Here is a 27,867-nt window from a genome sequence, read left to right on the forward strand (position 1 = left end):
TCAATGAACGATAAAGAAAACTGGATTTTTAACTTACCCTAAAATCCTTTTCTCAAGTTCATTGACGGACGCAGTACCCGCCCCCTCTATTTTGAGTTGGGTTGGTGTTACTTTCTGACACTGCTTTGATACTAAACTGACATCCTATGCAGGAAGAGAGAGCGTGCACCCTCTGGGACTGCCCATAGGCGTAGCCAGAACTTTTTTCTGCCTTGTGTCCTACTCCTGTAGGGGGCAGTATAACCCTACTGATATGGATCAGAGAGAACTGCGTCCATCAATGAACTTCAGAGAAAAGGATTTTACAGTTAGTCAAAATCCAGTTTTCCCATCAATTTACCCAAGAAGGTAAAGGATGGAGAACAAATATCATGCACTGGATAGGGTGCCGCATGCACTCCCATTTTTTTCAATTCAGAATTAAAGAAACACCTTCCTGCCGCTGTTCCTGACTGCAGGCGATTTTTGGATCCATCCTTGGTTTGTCTTTGCTGCCTGCTCACAGTAACTTGGCTAACCCCAGCTATCTTAATCTCTCCCGCTATGAACAGTAAGGTTCATAGGTGTTTAAGGCCTTTCTTTGTATGCTGTGCTGTGTTGTCCCTGCTTTGCAGTGCAAGCTGTCTGACCCTAGACATATGGGAAATGGTCCCACTGCCCTGAGTTCTTCCAGCTCATGATCCAGTAACTGTTCTGGTGCTGCCTACAGTGCATCCTCTTAATGGCTTTACGCTGACAGCCTGAAAGTGTGCCCTTCATTTGATTCTATGCTATTCTCTTGGTCTCCCTCAGCTTCATCACGCACAGCCTGTTCCTTGGCCTAATTCTGTTTTGTTTTTTTTTTTTTTTTTTTTTTTGAGAGGGGTAGGACCCTGAAAAGCTTTTCACTCCTCTCAAATTGCTAGCATCCTTATACCCATGTATGGAGGACATTAAAAGGTGGGCTGACCACTGCTGTGGACTTTGTGATACCTTGTTATAACAAAGTCTTGACTATTCCTGTGGAGACTGCATCTACTGTATGTTTAAGTACACCGTCAATGAGTGATTGGAGGCCCTTTCTTAAAGTATTCTTTCTGGCAGGCCCTGCTTTGCAACTGATTTTCGCCATGACAATAGACTTCCACTGTAGCTGACTGGGTTAAGTTCATCAGAAGAGCGCTGGTTGATATACGAGCTGATCACGGAGTATATAGAGATTATGCCTTCAAATATGACATGAGTGGATTGTTAGAAATCTCTTGTCTCATTTATAGTAAGAGTCTTTTGTCAGTGAACAGGGGGAGGCCTGTCTGGTAAAAGTGTTAAACTGTGGAACCGGCATGCAAGAAGCATCTCCATTGCAAGCCCTTCTTGGTATAGCATTTTTTTAGGGTGGTTTTCGACACCTTTATCAAGGATATCACTAAGGGGGGAGGGGGGGGGGTGATAGACCCAGCAGAAGTCGTCTAGAAGGCTCAAATTTCCTCAGTGGCAAGAAAATTATCTTTCTCTTCTGTCCTCTGACAGACGCAGCCACTTCATAGTTTCCTCACAAATGGGTAATGTGCCCTCTACAGGAGTAGGCTAGGTAGTGAAACTTCATAGGAAAACTTTTCACTAGACACACCTTTAGGGGCTGTCCCTTTAGACATTACCCCAGACGCATCGTGCTTACTAATCAGTTTCTTGCTGCCTAGCTTAGGAGTAGGACCTAGGTTCCCTGCGGGGACTCCGGTCTCCGTTTTTATTTTCTTTGAGAAATGTTTCTTTTATTTTTTCTTTACTCAATATCCAGTGTCAGGGGGATCCTCCTGGTGAACTACAAGCGACAGCCGGGCTGGAGTTTCGCACTGAATAATCTAGAGCCTTATGGTCTCCCAGCCTGGCCAGCGAGCGTGAGCAGGATGTGGTCTGCCCAGGTCTCGCCACGACGGTGCCCCGACAGATGGGGACGAACCTGCGAAGAGCACTTTTGCCGGGACGCATCAACCTGGAACGCACTGAGTTGCAGTGTACCCCTCTTGGCTGACAGCACCCCCACTCAGGGTCTGAGGCGAGCTGTATCGGAACGGAGCCCCGCAGTCCATGGTATGGTGCGTGATGCTACTCCCCCTGTGTCCCTGGGACAGTCATCTGTGGGGGTGATGTGGGCCCACTCCTGGAGATGTCAGAGCTACGGTCTCTGTGAGGTCCCCCTGGCCTGTCAGGAAAGGTCCTGCCCTCCCTGCTCCCGCCGGGGGCGCTATGGCGGCGTCTAACGCCTGGGGTAGGGGGTGTGTATGACAAGTACCTTGTCCTGGGGGGGTGTCCTGTGGTGGATTCCCATGGTGGGCTTGTTCCCTGGGCTCCTGATCGCTGGCGCCGTCTCAGCTGCCATTTTAGGTGTGGGCAGCCAGGCTGCTTTCAGTGTAAGTGCAGCAGCCGTTTTCTGGTCTGGCTGGGTGTTTGGCGCCGTTTTTGGGCGCCATCTTGGATGTGGGCAGGCTGCGCTGTATGGACGGCAGCCATTTTTCCTGTGCTTTCCCTATACTTTTAATATGGCACCATGTTTTTGTGGCTCAGAGGGACTTCTGCCTCTAGTCATGTTTTGGTCACTTCCTCCCAGTCAGTTTCACTTTCTGCAGACAGCGTGGAGAGTGGTGGCTGATCGATTCCTCTGTTTACAGTAGGGGGGTCTTTAGTGCATTTTGGGCACTATCCAGATTTAGCATCTATCAGTTTCTCTGCTAGCTAAAGCGGGACTCCAGCGGTAGCGCGGTTTAGCAGTGCAGACCGCGATTGCGGATCTAAAGGGCCAGTGTACCTTTTTTTCTAACATTGCCAATATGGAGTCCAAGAGTGAAAATTTTCCAACCGGTCTGCGCATCCGGGTCATCCGGATCACCTTCCCTAGCCTCTGTCTGCAGACATAGAAACGTTGGTGTCCAAAGTAGATCTTGTCATGTCAAAAGTTGCTGGTCAAAAAAGGCCGACGCTCTCTGTCTTCTGTTTCAGAGCCTGATGTGGCTGTCACGGACCCTCCCCTCCCTGAGGGATCCCTGTCCTCACACTCAGACGGTGAGGAGGGTGAGTCCTCCGGTGCAGGAACGCGCTCTGGTTGAAGCACTGGTTCGCTCAGTCAGCGAGACTTGCAAATTGATGATGAGCCCACACAGTCAATAAAGTGGGTTGTCTTCAGCTCCCGCAAAGCCCAGAAGTCGGGCCAGGTTTTCCCCTGCCCCGAGGAGTTTCACAAGATCGTGAATGAGCAATGGCGGCGCATTAAGCACGTGCTGGCAGTGCCCAAGCATTTCCAGCGCTGTTATCCCTTTGCAGACTCAGTTTCCAATCGCTGGACGGTGTCGCCTAAGGTAGGCCCGTGGAGGACTCCCCGGTGTTTAAGGACCCGGTGGACAGGCTCATGGAATCACTTTCTCGCCACCTGCACTTGTTGGCGGTCTCGCTTCTCAAGCCTGTGTTCGCCTCTGGACTGGTTTCTCAGACGGTAACGGAATTCATTAAAGTGCTTAAGAGCAACCTGCTGATGGATTCGGCTCCCCCAACTCTCATTCACGGATCAAAATGCCCAGGCAATGGTGTATCTGTGTGACGCGGCGGACCAAGCGTCTAAGAAGACCGTGTCTGATCTCCCCTTTTTGGGGGAATGCCTTTTTGGTGACTCCTTGGATGAGATGATCAGTGGTCTCATTGGGGGTAAGAGTACTCTTCTTCCCCAGTCCGCGAATGGTAAGGCACCCCGCGGTAAGCGGGACCCCTCCATTGGGTTTCTTTTCGTGCCTCGGAGGCACAGGAGAAAGGTAAACCATTCAAAGCCACTGGCACCAGCAAGAAGGCTTGGTCTGGTAAGCCCAAGGCTGGTCAGTCCGGTGCTGCGGCCAAGTCTTCCTCTGCATGAAGGGACACCCTCACCTGGTTCACCGGTGGGGTGGATGTCTGTGTTACTTTCAGGGACCCTGGACGTCTTTGATTCAAGACAAATGGGTTCACGAACTGATTCGTACTGTGTACAAGATCGAATTTCGGTCTCGCCCAACAGACAAGTTCTTTCCATCCAATCTCCGTCTTGTGTCCGGTTCGTTAAACGGATCTCAAGGGGGCGGTGCAAAATCTTCTTGCACAGGGCATTTATTGTCCCGGTTCCTCAGCGGGACAGGTTTTGAGGTTTCTATTCCAACCTGTTCATGGTGCCCAGAAAGGAGGGCAAGGTGCGTCCAATCCTGGACCTCAAATCGCTGAACCACTTTGTACGGGTGCAGAAGTTTTGGATGGAATCCATCCGGTCGGTGGTGGGGTCTTTAAACCAAGGAGATTTTCTGGCCTCCATCGATTTAAAAGATGCATATCTGCACATCTCTACGAAGGTCATCAGCGGTATCTCCGCTTGCAATAGCGGAAGAGCACTTTCAATTTGTGGTATAACCCTTTGGTCTAGCTTCTCCTCCGAGGATCTTCACCAAGGTTTTGGCCCAGGTGCTGGCTCTGCTGCGCAAGAGGGGGATTGCGGTCTTCGGTTACCTGGACGACCTCCTGCTTCAGACATGTTTATGTGCCACTCTGGCGGACGATCTGACATTCACGGTTCAGATGCTCAGGGAGTTAGGGTGGACCATTAACGTCCAGAAGTCGGCACTGGACCGCGTCAGTACATCTGGCTTATCTGGGCATGGTCTTGGACTCTGCCCAAGTGAAGGTTTTCCTTCCAGAGGACAAATTTCTGACCTTCAAAGGCGACATCAGGACCCTCGGGGACAATGATTTCTCCTCCCTGCGGATCTGCATGAGGTCCCTGGGGCTGATGGTGTCGCCCTTCGAGGCAATGCCGTTTGCCCAATTTCACACTAGGACCCTGCAAGCAGAGATCCTTGGCAAATGGAACACGGACCCTCAGTCCTTGGACAGAATGGTTTGATTGAGCCGTCGGACAAGTTCGGAGCTTTCACGGTGGCTTCTGCTGCCCGCTGTGAGCCAGGGCAAGTCTTTTCTACCACTGTTGTGGATGGCGATCACAACGGATGTCAGCCTCACGGGCTGGGGTGGAGTACTTGGCACGCTTTGTGCCCAGGGAACGTGGTCGAGGGAGGAATCTTCCTTACCGATAAACAGGGCCGGACTGACCCACCGGGATACTGGGACTTCCCGGTAGGCCGGCAAGTCCCCCCCTGCACTGAGGCTGCCAAAATCTGTAAAAAAAAAATGGCCACGGTAAGCCCGACATGCGCAATGCGCATGCGCCACCGCCGGCGTTCGGGAAAGCCCGCACACGGTCAGCTATTCCCAGGCATACGGCGCCATTTTTAAATGTAAGGCGCCTCACTAAAAGGTAAGTGAGACTCCTCCGCAGCATCTGCATCTTCTCAGGAGATGCAGTGTTGCGGGCATGGTACAGGAGATTTCACTACCATGTCCACAACCCCTACATCTCCTGCACCATGCCCGCAATGCCTGCATCTCCTGCACCATGCCCGCAACCCCTGCATCTCCTGCACCATGCTCGCAACCCCTGCATCTCCTGCACCATGTCCACAGCCCTGCATCTCCTGTACCATGTTCGCAGCCCTTTCACCATGCCTGCAGCCCCTGCAACACCTGCATCTCCTGCACCATGCCCGCAAGCCCCTGCACCATGCCCTCAACCCGTGCATCTCCTGTACTGTGTCTGCAGCCCCTGCATCTCCTGCACCATGCCCGCAGCCCCTGCATCTCGTGCACCATGCCCGCAGCGTATGCATCTCTTGACCCATGCCAATAGCCCCTGCATCTCCTGTACCATGCCCGCAGCCCCTACACCATGCCCGCTGCCCCTGCATATCCTGCACCATGCCTGCATCTCCTGTACCATGTCCACAGCCCCTGCACCATGTCCGCAGCCCCAGCATCTGCTGCACCATGTCCACAGCCCCTGTATCTCCTGCACCATGCCCTCCGACTCTGGATCTCCTGCCCTGTGTCCGCAGCCCCTGCATCTCCTGCCCTGTGTCCGCAGGCCATGCATCTTCAGCACCGTGTCCACAGCCCCTGCATCTCCTGCACCGTGTCCACAGCCCCTGCATCTCCTGTACCATGTTCAGAGTACCTGCATCTCCTGTACCATGTCCGCAGCCCCTGCATCTCCTGTACCATGTCTGCAGCCCCTGCATCTCCTGCACCATGTCTGCAGCCCCTGCATCTCCTGCACCATGTCTGCAGCCCCTGCATCTCCTGCACCATGTCTGCAGCCCCTGCATTTCCTGCACCATGCCCGCAGCCTTTGACCTGTTCTCCTCTACCATGCCCACAGCCTATTACCACCTCCTGTACCATGTCCACACAACCGGAATTTGCTTTTATATATATATACACACACGCACAGTGCATTGCGAAAGTATTCGGCCCCCTTGAACTTTTCAACCTTTTGCCACATTTCAGGCTTCAAATATAAAGATATAAAACTGTAATTTTTTTGAAGAATCAACAACAAGTGGGACACAATCATGAAGTGGAATGAAATTTATTGGATATTTCAAACTTTTTTAACAAATATAAAAAAAGAAAAAATTGGGCGTGCAAAATTATTCAGCCCCTTTACTTTTAGTGCAGCAAATTCTCTCCAGAAGTTCAGTGAGGATCTCTGAATGTTGGCTACGTTTTTTACTTGCCTGGATGAATCGTTGCTGTTTTTTTTTTTTTTTGTTGGTTGCGTTTCTTCCCACCCCTCATACCTACACTGCTATGGGACGTCCCATTTGTGAGGAAACTATGAAGCAGTGGCGGCAGGCCGATAGGGGGCGCAGGGGCGCCGACGCCCCCCTCCCCCAAAAAAAAAAAAGAAAAAAAATTGTCCAATTTCTGCCCACTAAGGGCGCCGGACCTAGTGGTGGGTATGGGGTTTTTGACCCCACCTGCGACGGGCAGAGGTGCCGAATGGCGGCCTTTTGGGGGTCACCCCCCACTTTGCTGATGTCCGGGCTGTGATTGGTCCAGACTCCAGCCTGGACCAATCACAGGAGGACATGGACCTTGTGACGTGACGCGTGGGGGCAGTGCACCGCCCCGGCGTCACGATCACCTTCCGTTCCCGCCTGCCGGCGCAGAGAGGAGAGCGACCGAGGCGGAGTCGGAAGGAAGTTCGTTCCCGGCCGTTAGTAGAGAGTACTCCGCAGCACTCATTACCGGTAAGTGATGCCTGGGGCTTGTAAGTGATTAAGTGATGCCTCGGGGGGGGGGGGGGGGGACCGCACCCTGTCCTGTTAGCTCAGTTCTGGTGCTATGAAGGGGGCACGCACGCACGCTGGTCTCTCTCTGCAATACATGCTGGTCACTGTGCATTGATGGGGGACATGCTGGTCACTGTGCATTAAATGGGGACACGCTGGTCAATCTTGAACCAACCTAATGATTGTTAAGTCACGCAATTTTTTATAGCGTTTTTTGCGTCAAAGCAATGCCTATTACATTTTTCTGTTTGGGCCCCCCCAAAAATTTTAAACACCTGCCGCCACTGCTATGAAGTGGCTGCGTCTGTCAGAGGACGTAAGAGAAAATAAAATTTTTGTAAGAACTTACATAACGGACCTTCAGAGCACATGCGCCGCTCGCGTCAGCGGCTGCATGCAGTGCAAATATCTCCTAAACCGTGCAGGTTTAGGGGATATTAATTGTACCTACAGGTAAGCCTTATTATAGGCTTACCTGTAGTTAAGTCACAAAAAGCGGTATACTACCGCTTTAACTACAATGAAACCACAAAACAAAGATGCCGAATGGTTGTCAATGTCTCAGTTCTCACACCCATGGTCGCAGCTCACATGGGCTGGAGAGGTAATCTGTAACAATGGCAGACCCACATCATGCCACAGGCCTGGAAATCTTGCTACATACAGTATCTCACAAAAATTAGTACACGCCTCACATTTTTGTAAATATTTTATTATACCTTTTCATGTGACAACACATGAAATGACACTTTGCTACAATGTAAAGTAGTGAGTGTACAGCTTGTATAACAGTGTAAATTTGCTTTCCTCTCAAAATACCTCAACACTCAGCCATTAATGTCTAAACTGCTGGCAACAAAAGTGAGTACACCCCTAAGTGATAATGTCCAAATTGCGCCCAAAGTGTCAATATTTTGTGTGGCCACCATTATTTTCCAGCATTGCCTGAACCCTCTTGGGCATAGGGTTCACCAGAGCGTCACAGGTTTCCTCTTGAGTCCTCTTCCACTCCTCCATGGCGACATCACAGAGCTGGTGGATGATGGAGACCTTGCGCTCCTCCACCTTTCGTTTGAATATGCCCCACCGATGCTCAATAGGGTTTAGGTCTGGAGACATGCCTATCATCTTTGCCCTCAGCTTCTTTAGCAAGGCAATGGTCATCTTGGAGGTGTGCTTGGGGTTGTTATCATGTTGGAATACTGCCCTGTGGCTCAGTCTCCATAGGGAGGGGATGGTGCTCTGCTTCAGTATGTCACAGTACATGTTGGCATTTATGGTTCCTTCAATGAACTGTAGCTCCCCAGTGTCAGCAGCACTCATGCAGCCTCAGACCATGACACTCCCACCACCATGCTTGAGTGTAGGCAAGACACACTTGTCTTTGTACTCCTTACCTGGTTGCCGCCACACCAGCTTTGCACCATCTGGACCAAATACGTTTATCTTTGTCTCATCGGACCACAGAACATGGTTCTAGTAATCCATGTCCTTAATCTGCTTGTCTTCAGCAAACTGTTTGCAGGCTTTCTTGTGCATCATCTTTAGAAGAGGCTCCTTTCGGGCATGACAGCCATGCACACCAACTTGATGCAGTGTGTGGCGTATGATCTGAGCACTGACAGGCTGACCCCCCCCCCCCCCCCACCCCTTAAACCTCTGCAGCAATGCTGGCAGCACTCAAACGTCTATTTCCGAAAGACAACCTCTAGATGTAATGCTGAGCACTTGCACTTTTTTCTGTTCTGAGTGGAACCTGTCCTTGTAAATCGCTGTATGATCTTGGCCCCCATGCTGCAGCTCAATTTCAGGGTCTTGGCAATATTATAGCCTAGGCCATCTTTATGTAGAGCAACAATTCTTTTTTTTTAGATCCTCAGAGTTCTTTGCCATGAGATGCCATGTTGAATTTCCAGTGATCAGTATGAGAGAGTGAGAGCGATAACACGAAGTTTGACTCACCTGCTCCCCATTCACACCTGAGATCTTTTAACACTAACGAGTCAGATGACATCAGGGAGGGAAAATGGCTAATTGGGCCCAATTTGGACATTGTCACTTATGGGTGTACTCCCTTTTGTTACCAGTGGTTTAGACATTAATGGCTGTGTGTTGATTTATTTTGAAGGGGACAGCAAATTTATACTGTTATTTAAGCTGTACACTCCCTACTTGACATTGTAGCCAAGTGTCATTTCCTCAGTGTTGTCACATGAAAAGATACAATAAAATATGTACAAAAATGTGAGGGGTGTACTCACTTTTGTGAGATACTTTACTGCGGCAGGGTGGCCTTTCAGTGCGAAATTGCGTACCTATACTTTTTCTTTTCTGGGTCTGGGGTGCGCATGCGCGCCACCGGTAATCCACTCCCGCTTTTCCGCTGCCAATCAGCAGTTACAGCGGACCCAATGTTTGCTGGCACCCGCCGATCGTTTCCGAGAGAGGAAGAATGGTGGTCTGCCTATGTAAACAAGGCAGATCGCCGTTCTGTCAGAGGGGAAGATGGAGATCTTGTGTTTCCTCCAGTCAAAGCACCCCCCACACAGCAAGCACTCACAGGGAACACATTTAACCTTTTTTATCACCCCTGATCTTAACCTTTTCCCTGCCAGTGTCAGTACAGTAACAGTGCATTTTACTGTATTGGTGTCATTTGTCCCCAAACAGTATCACTTAGTGTCGGATTTGTTCGCTGATCGCCGCCATTACTAGTAAAAAAAATTAAATTGCCATAAAAATATCCCATAGCTTGCAGACCCTGTAACTTTTTGCAAGCCAATCATATTATGTGCTTATTGGGATTTTTTTTACCAAAAACATATTGGCCTAAATTGATGAAGAAATTCAATTTTTTTTCATTCTTTTTTATTTGGTATGTTTTACAGCAGAAAGTAAAAAATATATATATTTTTTCAAAATTGTCAATCTTTTTGTTTATAGCGTAAGAAATAAAAACGGCAGAGGTGAACCCCAAATAACACCAAACTAAGAATTGTTGGAATGGTAGATAAACGAGCCTATTCAACATTCAGACAAATTCAAGCTGATCTTCTGGCATAGGGTACAACTGTCAGCTCGCACTATGTCGCCATCTGAATGAAAAGGGATGCTATGGTAGGAGACCCAGGATAACCCCACTGCTGACATAGAAATCTAAAAACAAAAAGGATGCCTAAATTTACCTGAGAAAGCCTAAATCCTTTTGGGAGAATGTGCTGTGGACAGTTGAAACAAAATTACAGTTTTTTTGGTAAAGCCCATCATTCTACAGTTTTCAGAAAAAGAAATGAGACCTTTAAAGAAAATTATACAGTCCCTGCCGTCAAACATGGTGGAGGTTCACTGATGTTTTGGGGTTGCTTTGCTGCTTCAGGCACTGGATGTCTTGACCATGTGCATGGCTTTAGGAAATCTGAAGTTTTGAAGACTACCAAAAAATTGTGGGGTGCAATGTAGGGCCCAATGTCAGAAAGTTGGGTTTCCATCAGAGGTCATGGGTCTTACTGTAGGAAAATTACCCAAAGCACACGTCCAAAACCTCCCAGAAATGGGTTAAGACATAGTGATAGAGAGTACTGAACTGGCCAGCAATGAGTCCAGATCTGAATCCCAAGGAGAACCTGTGGAGAGTTCTCAATGCAGCAGTTGGGAAAAGAATCTTAGAGACCTGGAGCAGTTGGTGAAAGAAAAGGGGTCCAAAATTCCAGTAGAGAGGTGTTAGAAACTCATTGATGGTTACAGGAAACGATGGATTTCAGTTATTTTTTCCAAGGGGTGTGCTACCAAATATTAAAAGGGTGCCAATCATTTTGTCCAGTCCATTTTCGGAGTTTGGAATGTTTCAGATTTTTGCTTTTTGTTTCTTTACTTTTTTGTGTCATATCAATACAAAAAAAAGAAATAAACGTGATAATGCCTAACCTTTTGTGATTGCAACACTTTTCTGTGCAGAGTGGTGCATTTTCTGACAAACTCAGGGGTGCCAATATTTTTGGCCATGACTGAGTAGATATGCGTGAGTATGTTTATATAAAATGTATACAATCCCGGAGGTATTCATGGTAATTAATGAGCCTATTGCTAACACAGCTGGCTGGGGAAAGGCTGCCTCCGGGGCGGGCTGGGAACCCAAACAAGCGACAAAAGGGATGGGGAGAGAGGCACCAAACTGCCAATAGTGTAGCAGGATTTTATTAGCTGAAAAAGTTAAAATATAAATCCTATGCGCATCGTTGGTGTAAGGCATTGAAGCAAGCCCCATGTTAAAGTCGTCAGTTCCGAAACCAGTCCAAACCAGAGCCACCTAAAGGAGCACAGTGAATCCAGATCAGAATTCCAAGCAAGCAAACCACCACGGGAGAATCTGGAATGGGTCTAAAATTTAGTAGTGATGGGTTGCGCTGTAGTGGGGTATCCCGGACAGTTGCCCATACTTGAAGAGTTGCCTTCATAGAGAGAGTGATGATAGTTAGAGTGCGGGCATGGTTGTTGGCTTTAATGGCATGGCTGTTAAAACCCAATTTCTTAGAGACAGAATTATCTCTAAATTTGTGATCCCCATGATGCCCAAAGCTAGGAAGTCTAGTTCCGGTAATGTCTATGGTTATACGTAAAAGATTTGCTTTGCTTGCTGCAAGGCAAAAAAATAAACTTTCCTTTTAGGAAATAATGGAAAAAAATCTTGGCTATTCTACAATCTGACTTTGATCTGAAATTGGAGCTTGCGATCTTGTTTGAAAGACCAGTAGTTTGCAATTCTTCCAAGACTTCTTCATTCTCTGTCTGGCTTCATTAATCAGAATGAGATCGCCCTCCATTGTCTTGTCTCTGGATGTAATGCTATCCATGTCTACCTTGCAGCCACTGCTTCTCTTAGACTGACTCTTCCTTTGTCATTTCTGATGGTTCCTGTAAAGAGGAACCTGCTTTTACTTCCACTATTTCCAGGTGGCTTAGGAAGATCATCTTTAAAGCTTAAGGCCTTAATGGTTGGATTCCACCCTCTCCTGCCAAGGAGCATTCTGCTTGATTGATGAGTGCTTTTTGACATCAGGCTTCTATTTTTAAGATGTTGGTTCATTCTCAATGTTTTACAAGGTTGATGTTCAGGCCTCATCTGATGCCTGCTGTAAATGTAAGGTTCTTTAGGCGGAACTTCATGTTGCAGGTGTTTGTAAGTTCTGTTTTATTTGCGCGAGGCTGTTAATGCCATGCTGCACCTAGGTAAAATTTTTTGACATCACAACAGTCTCTTAAAGTGGCTGTAAACCCTTACATATACCCACTGAAGTGACTAGATTTGGGTGATACAGAATTGACGCAAATCCTCCTAGATAGGCTGTACCTGTTTATCTGCAGTGCTTTCCCCTCTACAGCCTCCTCCAAAAACACACTATAGAAGAATATACTTTGTTCACTTTTTATTTCGGAGGTTTATAGCCACTTTATTCCCTGCGTCCCTTAATGAACGAGAAAGAAAATAGGATTTTTGTACTTGCCGTGAAATATAATTTCTCTATTGTTCATTGACAGATGCAGCTCCATATTATTAACAATTGGGTTATGCTGCCCCCTACAGGAATAGGAAACTAGGCAGGAAAATTTTTTACCACGCCTATGGGGGTAGTCCCTGCAGGTATACACCCACTCATTCTACTAAAGGAACCAGTTTGTTTCTGCCTAGTTTAGGAGTAGGACCTAGTTACCAGCTGGGACTTCAGTCTTAGCTTGTTTTTTATTTAAAAGGGGACCTTTTTGTAAAAAAAAATTATTTTTTACCTAGTTATGTTCCTGAGAGAACTGCAATCAACAGCTGAATTGGGTTTCGTACTGGATATCCTAGATCCTTAAGGTTTCCAAGTCTGGCCAGCAAGCGTATGCAGGTTATACTGCCACGCAAGGCCTCGCCACGACAGAGCCTTAATGAACGGGGCTGGCCCCCAAGTGAAACACCAGAGTCACAGCGTGCCTCTTGGCCGTCATTACCCCCACCCCCGAGTGGAGAGGTAGTCTGTCCGGAGTGGCGCCCACCCGATTGTTGCTGGTATGGTGAGTACTGTCCCCTCATAGCTCTTGCGGTCTCATGGTGGAGGTGGGCTCCTTCTTGGGATTATCAAACCCCCGGTTTCCCTTCCATTCTCCCCAGCCCCTCTAACAGTCACAATGGTCTTTTGTCCCCAACCTACCCCCCTCTCCTGGAGTGAGGTAGGAGCTGACTTTGCCACTTGGTCCTGTAAGTGGGGGTGGATGCGGTTGTTGCTGACCGGGCTGTCCGGATCGCACACGGGGGTTTTAACCCCCCCGGCCCCCTGGGGGTTAGTGACTGGGGCAGGGATGTCCTTTGGGTTCCCTGCAGTGGTTATAGGCTTGAGGGGTTGCGGATGTCTCTTCATCTGCGGGTCTGTGCCTCCCGTGGCTTGATTGGGCCTAAAATTTAGTCTACGGCTTTGCGGCCTTCTCGCGGCTGTCCTCGTACCTGACCAAGCTGACCGAGAGCCTGACCAAGCCGACCAAGTGGCTTACTGAGCTGACCGGATTGTAATGACGATGGATGCACGCCTCACGTAGCCGGATTGGGCCGAAAATTGAGGCCACGGCCTACTCGCCTCTGTCCGAAGGATTGACCAAGCTGCTCGGTGGATGCCGACAGATCGCCTCCTGTGGCCGGATCGGGCCACAAATTGAGACCGTGGCTTGCGGCTGATGGAGCTGGCTGTCCGAGTGACTGACCAAGCTGTCCGAGCGACTAGCCAGGCTGTCCTAGCTCCTAAACGAGCTGCTGATCAAGCTAACAGAGCTAAGGCGGACTCGCGACTGGATCGGGGCCCAAATTTAGGCCACGGCTTTGTGGCCTACTCGCTGCTGGCTGGGTACCTGGCCAAGCTGTCCAAGGGATTGACTAAGCTGTTCATGTGGCTGACAAAGCTGACCGGCGGGTGGCTACTGATCGCCTCACGCTGCCAGATTGGGCTACAAATTGAGGCCGTGGCTCGCAGCCTACTAACGGCTGATGGAGCTGGCTGTCCAAGTGACTGACCAAGCTGTTCGAGAGACTGGCCAGGCTGTCTGATCTCCTAACCGAGCTGTCCGAGCTACTGATCATGCTAACAGAGCTATAAACAAATGATGATAAATTAAAAAAGTGAGATTATAAGGTCATAATAAACCTTATAAATTGAGTCCATAAGTGACAAATTAATATAAATAGTGTAAAAATTAACACTCAAAAAGTGCAAACACAGTGACATGCAAACGATTACATGCACATAGTTCTCAAGTGATTTTAATATAAATGACATTTTCAATATGGAGTTCCACAAACAGTTCCTTCCTTCTGGTTGAATGCGAAGTTCAACACTGCATGCAACACCACGTGACCCAACTTTTGCGAACCCCGTGGATAGGCGGGTGGAGTCTCTGTCCCACCATCTACACGTGATAACAGGTTCCATATTAAAACCTTATTTGTCAACATTCTAGTGTCATAGATACTAAATGGGTGAAGTTACTTAAAATTAACTTTGAAGCTGAACGGCTCCCCCCTGCGGTGCTTGAACTACTGGACCAGCTGGCTCATGCCCTGGTGTTCATGCGTGATGCGTCCCTGGACACGGCCCCACTTGTGGCCAGGGTGTCTGCAGTAGGGATTGCTATTAGACGCATTGTGTGGCATAAAAGCTGGTCTGCTGACCAGGCTTCCAAAAAGACCTTAACTGATCTTCCCTTTACAGGGGAGAGGTTGTTTGGATCCTCTCTGGATGAGTTGATCAATGGTCTTATCGGAGGAAAGAGTACTCTTCTTCCTCAATCCCCTAAGGGCAAGGAGAGCAAGGTGCGTCCTGTCCTGGATCTCAAGGCCTTGAACCGCTTTGAGCGGGTACAGAACTTTCGGATGGAATCCATCCGCACGGTAGTGGTGTCACTGCATCAGGGGGACTTTTTAGTCTTCAAAAATATAAAGGACGCATATCTCCACATCTATGCTTCGCACCAGCGGTTTCTTCGCTTTGCAGTAGCAGAAGAGCATTATCATTTTGTGGCATTACCCTTTGGTCTTGCCTCCGCTCCAAGTGTTTTTACCAAGGTGCTAGCCCCTGTGTTGGCATTGCTGTGCCAACAGGGGATTGCGGTGCTGGGGTATCTAGACGATCGCCTATTAAGAGCGGACTCTCATTCAGCCCTGATGGGCGACGATCACTGTCACAACCCTGCAAAAGTTCTGGATGAACATCAGTTTAAAAAAAAATGCTCTGATACCCTCCTTGCGATTGGATTATCTGGGCCTAACTCTCGATTCAGCTTTGACGAGAGTCTTCCCCCCCCCCCCCCCCCCCTCTGGACAAGCTGCATAAATTGAAGGGGGCAATTTGGTCGCTGTCGGCAACCAATCTGTCCTCTCTGAGAACTTGCATGCGGGCCTTGGGTCTGATGGTATTAACCATCGAGGCGGTTCAGTTTGCTCAGTTCCATACAAGACCTTTGCAAAAGTGATTCTGGTCAAATATAACAAGGATCCAAACCTTGGACATTTTGATTCGGTTGAACCACAATGCAGTCTGCTCTGTTGTGGTGGATTCAGTCTCCAGCACTATGCCAGGGCAAATCCTTCCTCCCGTTGTTTTGGACAGTGGTGACCACAGATGTCAAACGGTAAGGCTGGGGCGGGGTGCTGGGGAAGCTCGGTGCCCAGGGATCCTGGACAGTAGAGGCATCCAGACTGCCAATTAAATGTTTTGGAGCTCAGAGCAAGATTGCTGAAGAAATCATTGTTTGTGCCTTTGTGCTGAGTGGGTCAAATGGGAGTGGTTTCCTAATTATCTGTCAGCTGTGGCAGTTGCAGGGCTCTAATGAGGAAAGCTGCTGGGCCTTCATCCCTTTGCACGTATTCCTATTGGGAGTAGCCCTTCCTCATTAGAGTCCTGCAACTGCCACAGCTGACAGATAATTAGGAAACCACTCCCATTTGACCCACTCAGCACAAAGGAACAAACAATGATTTCTTCAGAATAACGAAAGTGGGTACGATCAGTACGGAAGTCGGCGCGGGACCTGATTGTGGCTCTGGATTTTATTCATGCTGATCACGATCCCTGTAATGGGGATCATGGTTTTGTGGTAAGAGGCCAATCTTATTCCCTTGGTGGTGGCATCTCTGCACTGGGCTATTGGAGTTTGGAGTGTCTGTATGCTTTTGGGATCACACATCATACTCCTGAAGGATTATTAACACCATAGTTGGGATATGTGTGGACTCTATAAAGATTGATGGACTGTGGAGTTCACCTTTATTGTCACTTTCTAAGCGCTACACAATTTGCTGTTATATAGTGCCTATTCTTGATTGGAGGAGCATAACCCAATGGTCTAAAGAAGATGGAGCTGCGTCTGTCGAACTTCAGAGAAAAGGATTTTATGGTAAGTTCTTACAAAAATCTATTTTTTCCGCTTACTGTGACAAAAATTGTTGCGCGTCAGTGGAGTTGTTCTAAACGCATGGTGTGGCTAAAAAGCTTGTCTGGGGACCAGGCTCCTAAAAAGGCTCTATCAGATCTCTCCTTTACGGGGAACCCTCTATTTGGGTCTTTGTTGGATGAACTGTTTAAAGATCTCACAGGTGGGAAGAGTACTCTTTCTCTTCTATTTGCTAAGGGCAAGTCACCGTGTAATAGACAGTGCCCTTTTTCTTTCAGCACACAGGCGACCCTTTTGTGCCTCCGGCACACAGGAGAAAGGAACTAAGCAATTTAGGTCATCTGGGGGTTGCAGGAAAACGTGGTTGGGTACGCTGAGAACAGGACCCTCCAGATCTGCGGTCAAATCTCTGTCTGCATGAAGGGACGCCCTCACCCGTATCTGGGGTGGGGGAACGTCTTTTTTCCTTCCGGAACCAGGGACCACCTTAATTCAGGACAAATGGGCCCACGAGTTGATCTGATTGGGTTACAAGATCAAATGCATGTCCTGACCATCGGACAGATATTGCCTGTCCAATCTACTCCTTTGTGCCGGTTCCCTCTTGGGAACAATTTTAAGGATTTTTTTCAAACCGGTTTTCTGTTTCCAGAAAGAAGGGAAAGTGTGTCCAATTCTGGACCTCAAGGCTCTGAATCGCTTTGTGCAGGTACAGAGGTTTCCTATTGGAGTCCATTTGCACGGTAGTGGCGTCCCTTCACCAAGGGAACTAATTGGCCTCTATCGATATCAAGGATTTATATCTGCTCATCCCTATTTTACACTGGACACCAGCATCTTTCTTTGCTTCGCTGTAGGAGAGGAGCATTATCAATTTGTGGCGTTACCCTTTTGGTCTCGCCTCTGCTCCCAGGGTCTTTACCAAAGTGTTGGCTACGGTATTAGCATTACTGTGACTGCGGGGGATTGCAGTACTAGGGTACTTGGACGATCTCGTCTTAAGAGCAGACTCCCACTCAGTCTGGTGGGCGATCTGTCAATCACTGTACGGACTCTGCGTTCAGTTGGACCATCAATATCAGAAAATCTGCTCTGGTCCAAGCCTCCAAAATGGTTTATCTGGGACTGACTCTGGACTCAGCCTCTGTTAGGGGGTTTCTTCCCCCAGAAAAGCTGCAAAAGTTGCAGAGGGCATTTCGGTTGCTGTTCTCCAGCAACCTGTCCTCTCTGCAGACTTGCATGCGAGCTCTAGGCCTGATGGTGCCTACCTTTTTGAGGCGGTTCTGTTTGCTCAGTTCCACACGAGACCTCTGCAAAGTAAAATTCTTGTCAAATGGAACAAGGATCCAAAATCTTTTTACAATCTGATTTGGTTGAGTCAAAACACAAGACGTAAGTGTGGTGAGGCACTGCCACTATGCCATAAGTATATATGAAAACCAACTAAATATATTTTACAACAAATCCAACACTAAACGCATTTGCAACTGTAAATTTCACCAATTGTGACACAGTATAAAAATAGATAAATAGGATATTACCAGTGCTGATATAAAAGGTGTAGTGACGCCAATAAATGCAAACAAATAAAATTGGATGATAAAAAAGATATTACCAGTGCTGATATAGAAGGTGTTGTGATAGCAATAAATGCTGAATAAATTAGTGCACTACAAAAAAATATGTATCAAAATGGACAATAGTGTCGTGTGTGAAATAATCAACCAATGACTAATGAATAAAGATAGGTGCTATAGGTGAAGCGTGTGCACTAAGTACAGGTAATGGGACTGCGGGTAAAGGTGCTCAGTGCAATGAAAAATTATTGACAATAAATATTCTAAAATAGAATCTCAAGAAGTAAGTGAATATTGAGTAGATAATGACACAAAAAATAGGAGAGTGCCCATGAACTAATTAAGTGAGGTGATATCAAATTTTGTGCTTGTGCTTCTTGCCTTGGTGAGGTTCAGTGGTAACGTAGAAAATCTGATCCTCCACCCAGTAAGTAGTGGCTACTTACCAGAAGCGACCACCTCCTAGTAGGTGAAGATTCAGGGGTACATCTATCCAATATGTCTCCTAAGTGTTAGGCTCAAGGTGACATCTATCCATAAAATCTCCAACAAATTCAGGGAGAAAATCTCATGGTGCAGTAAGTGTTTTATTAAATACAATCAAGGTAAAAGATGAACTCGCATTCAAAAGTGCACTGGACCCTCAATGCATCTCGCCCAGATATGGCGTCATCAGGAATCTCACAAAACACAAGAAGTGCTCTTCTGTGGTGGCTCTGTTCTTTGGTCCTGCGTCAGGGCATGTCCTTCCTTCCATTGCTAATCACAGAAGCCAGCCTGTCCGGCTGGGGAAGACTACTTGGAAAGCTTTGTGTCCAGGGGACCTGGTCTCTGGAAGAGTCCAGACTTCTGATCAGTATTCTGGAATCAGAGCGATAAAGCTTTGCTTAAGTCACTAGACAAATCGTCTACAGGGTTGTCCAGTTTGGATTCAATCAGACAATGCCACGGCCGTGGCTTACGTCAATCATCAAGGAGGCACCAAGAGTGTCCTGGCGCACCAGGAGGTTGGTGAGATCCTAAAATGGGCAGAACATTTTGTTCCAGCCCTCTCCGCCGTGCATACCCTCATAGTTTAGAACTGGCAGGTGAATTACCTGAGTCGTCAGGTGTTGGAACTGGGGGAATATTCCCTACACTCAGAGGTGTTTCACCTGCTGTGTGTCCGGTGGGGGACACCCAATGTAGACCTGTTGGCCTCTCGACTCAAGAAGATACAGAGGTTTGTAGCCAGGTCTCGGGATCCTCTAGCCAACGCCACAGATGCACTGGGGGCTCCTTGGGGTCAGTATCAGCTGATATATGCGTTTCTTCCGCTAAAACTTCTGCCGAGACTTTTTTCAAATAGAGGTGAAAAGGATTCCAGTTATTCTGGTGGCCCCAGACTGGCCTCGCCGGTCTTGGTATACAGATCTGGTAAGGTTGGTCGCCGATGCTCCTTGGAGACTTCCTCTCAGGGAAGTTCTGCTGTCTCAAGGGCAGATCTTCCATCCTGCTTTACAGTCGCTGGCTTTAATGGCTTGGCTGTTAACAGCCAGGAATTTCAGGATAGGGGTCTTTCTGACTCAGTGATTCCTACACTGTTGAAGGCTAGAAAATCTACCTCCAGGAAGCTTTATCATGGTACGTGAAAATCGTAAATCCATGGTGTGAATCGCTGAAGGTGCATCCACGCTCCTTTTCAGTGGTTAGGATATTGGTTTTCCTCCAAAGAGGGGTTGAGCAGCTTTCCTTGAGTACTATTAAAGGCCAGGTGTCGGCTTTGGAGGTGTTTTTTTTTCCAACGCCCTTTAGCTACACTTTCTTTGATTCGCACCTTTATCCAGGAAGTTTGTCATGTGGCTCCTCTGATACGGTCCCGTTACCTCCATGGGATCTTAACTTGGTACTGTTTGTTCTTCAAAAACCTCCCTTTGAAAACATTAGGGAGATTCCTTTGCTTACACTTTCACAGAAGATAGCCTTTTTGGTGGCTATTACCTCTGTCACAGAGTGTCTGAATTGGCGGCGCTGTCCTGCCGTTCACCTTCTCTGGTCATTTACAGAGTGAACGTGGTACTCCGACCTAATCAGTTGTTTTTTCCTACGGTAGTTTTTGATTTTCCATTACAATGAAGACATTTTGCTTCCCTGCACTCTGTCCTAAGCCCAAGCATACCAAGGAAATTGCCTTGCATTCTTTGGATGTGGTTTGGGCAATTAGGGTTTGTCTGGCGGTTACTGATTCTTTCAGGAAATCAGACTCTTTTTGTGCCCATGGAAGGACTTCGGAAGAGATTGGTTGCGTCTGCTGCGACCATATCAAGATGAATCAGGCAGATGGTGGTACAGACGTATTCACTTAAGTGAAGACGCATTCTACTAGGGCACTGAGTACCTCTTGGGCTTTTTGCCATCAGTCGTCAGTGATACAAGTTTGCAAGCGACAACTTGGTCGTCTGTGCACACGTTCACTAAATTCTACAAAGTAGATGTGTTGCCATCCTCGGATGCTTCTTTTGGCCACAAGGTTTTGCAAGCTGTTGTTTAAAAGAGAAAATATTCTCTTTGAGGGTGTATGTAATTTTAGTTGAGCTCCAATTATTACTGGTTGAGCTCCTTGTTACCTGGTTGACTAGGTTTAGTCTTTGGGGAATTCTGTTCTTTCTCTGCGTTTTCCCACCCCTCATGCAAATACTGCTTTGGGACATCCCAATGGTTAAGAAGAATATGGAGGTGCGTCTGTCATTGAACGATAGAGAAAACTGGATTTTTGAATTACCGTAAAATCCTTTTCTCCAAAGTTCATTGACAGACGCAGCACCCGCCTCTATATTTCTGAGTGGGTTGGTTTTTTTTCCTCTTAACACTGCTTGCAACAAAACTGAGTCCTATAGCAGAGTGAGTGGGTGTATGGCGGCAGGGACTGCCCCATAGATGTGAAAGTTTTTTCCTGCCTAATGTCCTCCTGTAGGGGGCAGCATAACCCTCTAGTTCCTCCTGTTTTCAACTGTATTGTCTTCCCTCACATTGTAAAGCGCTGCGCAAACTGTTGGCGCTATATAAATCATGTATAATAATAACCCAATGGTTAAGAATATGGATCTGCGTCTGTCAATGAACTTCAGAGAAAAGGATTTTATGGTATTTATGGATGCTGCTCGCACCTTTCTAAATTTATGATTATTCTCTTGAATAATGCTAGCCTACAATTTTATTTGCCAGTGTCCAAAGTTTCCTATAGGTGGACGTATAACCCAACAGTCTCTAAATTCCCTGAATGAACTCCAAGAAATAGGTTTTACTGAATGCACAAAATGCCATTTTTTTATATCTAGGTTTTTTTTTTTTTTGTGCATATTTCTTGATCTGTTTTCTCTTTCAGTGGATACACCAGGAGTTGACGCTTTCTGATAAGGAACAAGAGATCCCACCTGATGCTGTGAGAAAGCAGAAGCTTCACTGTTTACCATACTTGAAACGTGACTTTTTTATTGGGGTCTTTGTAGAGAATGCGACTTCTCCCAGTGAGTTCTATATTCGTTGCTACAGCAAAGACACGTCTCAGAAACTGGAGGACATGATGTTAGAGATGAGGTGTGAAATTACTTTGGAATTCACTTACTTGATCTTTAATTTTACAGAGCTCCAATTACCAAATAAGTTAAAATCAATTGTGCACAAACATATTTAAATTGAATCTATCATGTAATGCTAAATGTTTAATATACCAGTACTTTTGAACTGTAGACACCTAGGTGTACCTACAGTAAGTATTTTCAGTCATTTTCCTGGATTCTTGGGACATGCATTATACAAAGAACAAACTTCTGCCCAAGTTGATGCTTAGCCCCACCTCTGCCAGATCTAAGCCCCAATCCCTCTATTCAGAAGTTCATTTGCTGAGGCTCATTGAATAATAAAGGCTCTGGTATTGTCTAGTTCAGTGTTTCTCAACAACCTTTTTTTTAGTCAAGGTACCCTAGAAATTATGGACAGTCTTGAGGCACACTGTAAAATTATGGACAGTCTTGAGTCGCCCCATCATAAAATGTAAAAACTATTCTATAAGTTTTACATAATGCAGCAACATACACACACACACGTAGGACGCCCAACGTTAGAGGTACAAGTTGGTACTGACTAGTATTCCAATGTTTCTTTTTCCTCAGTCTTTCTCCATCACTCAGCAAATATGACCCCAAAACTTATGGAGAGAAGCAGGGGAAGGTCAAACAAGCATGCTACGCAGGCAACTGACATCCTCCTTGTCAAATGATGATGTCATTGGTTGTTAGCAGGTTGGCAGCTAGAGGGTCGTAATTAGGGATCGACCGATTATCGTCAATCGGCCCCTGAGGTTAACGATATTGCTGATATTTTGGGAAAGTGCTGTGCCAGAGTGATGCCTGCAGCTAGAGGCATCACCCCGGTACTGGTGTCCATAGCCGACGGTCGGCTGTCTTGTAATGACAACCGATGCGGCTGAGAAGCTGCTCGGCTGTCATTGCAAGGAGCGGGAGGGGACGTCTCTCCCCACCTGCTGCCTTCCGTGGCTCGCCCAGGTCTCCCGTCCCACCAGGAGACCCGGGCATCCTACCTGCATTCGGCTCTGATCGGTTCTCCATGTAAAAAACCCGGAAGTGATGTCATGACAGCCATAGCGTTTTGAATGCTTTTAAGTGCAGAGGAGGGGACCCCCAGATCCCTCCACCAGAGTACCTGTGGAAAAAAAAAATGTTTTAAATGTCCGAAAATATCGGCCAATATCGATATCGGATGACCAAAATATCGGTAAAAAAAAAAAAAAAAAAACTATATCGCTCGATCACTAGTCGTAATGGTGCAAAATGAAAACCTGTGACTTTGTGTAACGTAAGAGGCAGACTTCATCCACCTGCTGCATTTTATACAATTTGTGGGAAATTGTTGGGGCATTTTGCTGAGGCACCCCTGAAGAAACCTCAAGGCACACCAGGGTGCCTGGGCACCCTGGTTGAAAAAGGCTGGTCTAGTTGATGGTTGGTGAGGGAAACATTTAGTATTAAAGGATAAGACCAGTCAAAAAAGGAATGCTAAACCTGCTCTTTGCCACATTCTATAACTTCTATCTCACCCTGTAAAGCAAAAATCACTGTACTTACCTTTACTACATCCGGTCTGGTCCCATGCTGAGCTGTCAGCGGCGGCGGCTTCAGTGTGGAGGGTGGGTGCAGGAGAGGCCCTCGACAACAGAAGCCCCATAGTAAGTCTATGGGTGACGTCACTTTACATTCATTTCACAGCTGTTGTCATTGTGATTTTTACTTTACAGCCGGAATCTCCAAACTACAGCCCTCCAGCTGTAGCGGAACTTCATATCCCATGAGGCATTGGAAAACTCATACATTCACAGTTATGACTAGGCATGATGGGAATTGTAGTTCCGGGACAACTGGAGGGTCATAGTTCGGAGACCCTTGCTTTACAGGGTTAGATAGAATAGTCTTAGAATGTGGCATAGAACAGGTTTAGCGTTAGTTTGTTGTTGACTGGACTTATCCTTTAAATTAAGCCATGTGAATAGCACAGAGCAAGCACAGAGTTTTATACAACTAAACATGGGAAATATAAAACAGAAATTCTCTACTGTACAGGGTTCGTACGGTCCTGGAAATCCTGGAAAGGTTTTGGAATTTGTAGATGACACTTTCCAAGCCTGGAAAGGTCATGGAAAATTAGGAAACACACTAGGTTTTGGAAAAGTCATGGAATTTAATTACTGTGGGGGAGCGGATGCTTAATTATTTTAATTATTTTATGATTATATAGTGCCACATACTGTATTTACATTTCGCTGTATTAGCTTCCTTCTGGGTCCACGGTATGCGCGTGCTGTCATTGGCCAGCAGCAGCCGAAGAGATGACCCAATCAGGCAGCGGGGAGGGCCGGCCGCGGTTTGTCTTGAGACATTGTGACTGGCTCGCAGCAGCAGTAACAGACGGGAGATTATCAACCAATGAGGCAGCGGATGCGTCACTGGAGGGCGGGCCAACCGCATGAACTTGATGATGACGCGGAAGGGGGTGGTAACCCGTTTCGGGAACTCCACAGTGGGGTGGAGGCTGTGTCCATTAATGAAGATCAGAGAAATGGATGGTTCCAGAATCTTTTTCACCATTGGGTTATGCTTCCCCCTACAGGAGTAGGACATTAGGCAGGAAAAAACTTTACCCCGCCTATTGGGTAGTCCCAGGGGATATACTCCCACCCTCCCTTCTATAGGAACTCAGTTTTTTTTCTGCCTATTCAGGAGTAAGGACCTATTTCCTTGCTGGGATCTTCGGTCCTGGCAATCATTTTTTGGATAGAAAATTTTTTTCTCCTGGATTTTTTTATGTGAGATCTACAATCAACTGCCGGGCTGGGCGACGGACTGGATAATCTAGATCCGGTGGTTACCCAAGTCTGGCCAGTGAGCGCGCGCAGAACTCTGCTCTGCGCCAGGTTGGCCTTGACATGGACACCTGGCTTGCCTGCAAGTTAAACGCCTTGTGAGGTCACATACGACCAGGTCTCGGCCCGAGTCGCAGGGTTCCTCCTGGCCGACAGCCCCCATTTCAAGAGCGATTCTGCTCAAAGCAGCGCCCGCCTGGTTGCTGGTATGGTGAGTAGCTGTCCCCCCCTCACCCCCCTGGATGGATTTGGGATGGACGTGGGCCCCTCCTAGGTGCGGTCGGACCCCCGGGTTTCCCTCTTTTCTGGAGGCACCCCCCTTGCCAATTCCCTCATCCTGCCCTCCCCCCCCTCCATGCTGGGGCTGGTCTGGCCACTTTCCTGAGATGGGGACAGGGCGCTAAGTGGTAATGGGGGCTGGCGACCAGACGATCGATTGTGCGAAGGGGGGATTGTACCTGGTGGGGGCTTCTGCCAGGACCCCCGATCCTGCCTGGATCTGTCTTTTTGGCCTGGTCTCCCTTTTGGGTCCCTGTAGGCCTTGTGGTGCCGCCATTTTGCTGTTGCCTGTGTGTTTCTATACACGGCGCCCATGTTTGTGTAGTCCTGTGGTTTGTCATTGAAAATAAGTGGCCATGACAGTGGAGCCCTGTGGGTGGCGATTTTGGCAGTGGGAGCCCCTCCTTATCTTTGGTGCTGACTGCTGGATCATTTTACTTCCTGATCGCAGCACGTGTAGTGCAGATTCTCCTGGTGGCTGCAGGTGCCTGTCTCTGTGGGTGGTGAGTCTGGTGGCGTCCTCTCCCTCTCTGCTGAGGATTGCTTGGTACTTTGTGCCTAGCCACTGGGTGCTGCTGCCAGCGCAGTAGGGGTTGTCCCTTAGCAGTGTTTTACACTTTTTGTTGGGTCCCCCTGGTTACTCACTGAGTCTTTGGAGCACGTTTCTCCACCTAATCCCCTCTCTAAGGCTGTGGGGCCCTCTGGGTCCCAACCATCCATCCATGCACTGATGCCGGTCCTAGAGTTCCTTGTGTCGCGGGTGGAGGTGGCTTGTGGGCGTCGGACTAGCAAAAGGCGCCCCCGCTATCCCCTGCTTTATCTGTCTCATCTGATCCTGAATCTGATTCGGCCGTCACGGACGTAGGTCACCCTGTTGGATCTGCAACCACGCGCCTGGAATCTTCTGATAGTGAGGATAATTCCTCCACGTCTGCGACCGCGCACAAAAAGGCGTTAGAGGAAGCACAGATTCTATCTGTGCATGAGACCCTGAAGATGGAGGACGTAGCTGAAGCTGCGACGCAGGTGCATGTTCCCTTTGGCACTCACAAGCCTTACAAAGCAGCAAAGGTGTTTCCTTTTCCCTGCCTATTTTGACAGAATTGTTGCTTAAGAGTGGGGACGACCAAAGCATCCCCCTGGGGTCCCTAAGCACTTTACTAGGCTTTACCCCTATGAGGAGTCCCTTCTTAAGAAGTGGACTGTGCCACCTGTGGTGGACCCTCCAGTTTCCAGATTAAACAAGGCAGCCATGATTCCGGTTGAAGAGTCCCCGACCTTTAACGATCCGGGTGACCGGAAAGGCTGTGGGCCGCACTATATACACTCTGGCTGGTTAGGCAATGAGGCCAGTATTAACCATTGCACTAGTGTCGTAAATTCTGACCGAGTGGGCTAAGCCCCTACCCCGTGACCTGGATGGGGAACAGCTCCCCCTTGCCTTTGCCGAGCTGTTGGACCAGCTGGTCCAGGGGCTGCAGTTTATCTGTGATGTCTCTTTGAATTTGGCTCCCTTGATGGCTCACCTCTGTGTTGGCAGTGGTCCTTTGGCGTTTTTTTTTTTTTTTTTACAAAAGTGCTGGTCCTGCGGATCAGACTTCAAAAAAGGCTTTGACTGATCTTCCTTTTCAAGGAGATCAGCTGTTTGGAGCTACCCTGGATGACATTAAAGGTCTCACAGGGGGCAAGAGTACTTTTCTTCCGCAGGCTACTAAGGGCAAGGAACCTCGTCCTAGACGTGGGCCTTGGTTCCCAGCTCATAAGTTTTTTTCAACCCTCAGGGTTGACTGACAAGGGCTCGAAGCCTTTAAGGGCCTCTTCTGGAGGATCCAAACAAACATGCTCTGGCAAGATCAGGCTTCTCCAGACCCATGGACAAGGCTCCAACTGCATGAGGATGGGGGGGATGTCTTCACTGGTTTCCGGACCCTTGTGCTGAGTCAGGGCACAAAGGAGTCCCTGATATGGTGGCTTCGTTCTCCCATGCTTTGGCTGGGAATTTCCTTCCTCCCCTTGTATTGGACAGTGGTCACCACGGATGCCAGCCTGCCGGCTGGGGAAGCGTCCTCTGAAAACATTCTGCTCAGGGGATCTGGATACTGGAAGAGTCAGACTACCGATCAATGTCTTGGAACTCGGAGAGATCAGACTGTGTCTAGATCATTTGACGTATCGTCTTCAGGGTTGTCAAGTGCACATTCAGTCGGACAATGCCACGGCCGTGGCCTATGCCAATCACAAAGGGGGCACAAGAAGTTTCCTGGCAGTTCTGGAGGTAGCCAGATTTCTAAGGTGGGCAGAATGGTTCGGTCCAGCCTTCTCCGCCGTACACATTCCCGGGGTGGAAAATTGGCAGGCGGACTACCTCAGTTGGCAGGCGTTGGACCACGGGGAGTGGTCTCTTCATCCGGAGGTTTTTCATCAGCTGTGTCTCCGGTGGGGCACCACGGAGGTGGATCACTTGGCATCTCTGCTCAACAGAAAGCCCTAGTAGAGTGCGCCTTGACAGGGAAAGGAGGAACCTGATCCCTAATGGAATAGGCACGAACCACCGTCTGTCTGAGCCATCTGTTGTGTGGCTTGGTCAAGGGATCCTGTGGCGCACACCACAGATGTGCTGATGGCCCCGTGGGGTCAGTATCCTCTGATTTACGCCTTCCCTTCTCTCAAGCTTCTGCCAAGATTTCTGTGCAGGATCGAGGCAGTAGGCATTTTGGTCATTCTGGCCTTGCCGGCTTGGTATGCCGAACTGTTGCGGCTGGTTGCCAATGTTCAACTTCCAATGTTGGCAACTTCCTCTCAGGGAGGATCTGCTGTCCCAAGGACTGATCTTCCATCCTACTTTACAGTCGCTGGCTTTGACGGCTTGGCTGTTGAACGCCAAGTGCTGAAGGATGGGGGTTTATCTGAGTCAGTGATTCCTACACCGTAGAAAGCTAGGAAATCTACCTCTAGGAAGATCTACCATCGTACCTGGAAGACGTACATTGCGTGGTGTGAGTCTCTT

At 48.1% G+C, this 27,867-nt stretch overlaps 1 protein-coding gene across 1 annotated transcript in view; it reads left to right on the forward strand.

Annotated features, from left to right (window-relative positions):
- The window catches only part of TDRD5 (tudor domain containing 5), a gene marked incomplete at both ends in the record, with an annotated part of 586,386 nt that overhangs the window by 301,956 nt on the left and 256,563 nt on the right, over positions 1–27,867 (forward strand). The window contains one exon of the mRNA XM_082265311.1: positions 21,531–21,742. Within this exon, the coding sequence (XP_082121437.1) occupies positions 21,531–21,742 (212 nt within the window). The remainder of the gene's footprint in view (positions 1–21,530; positions 21,743–27,867) is intronic.

This window comes from Pelophylax lessonae, assembly GCF_965119305.1.
Source record: "Pelophylax lessonae genome assembly, chromosome: 8".
NCBI lineage: Eukaryota > Metazoa > Chordata > Amphibia > Anura > Ranidae > Pelophylax > Pelophylax lessonae.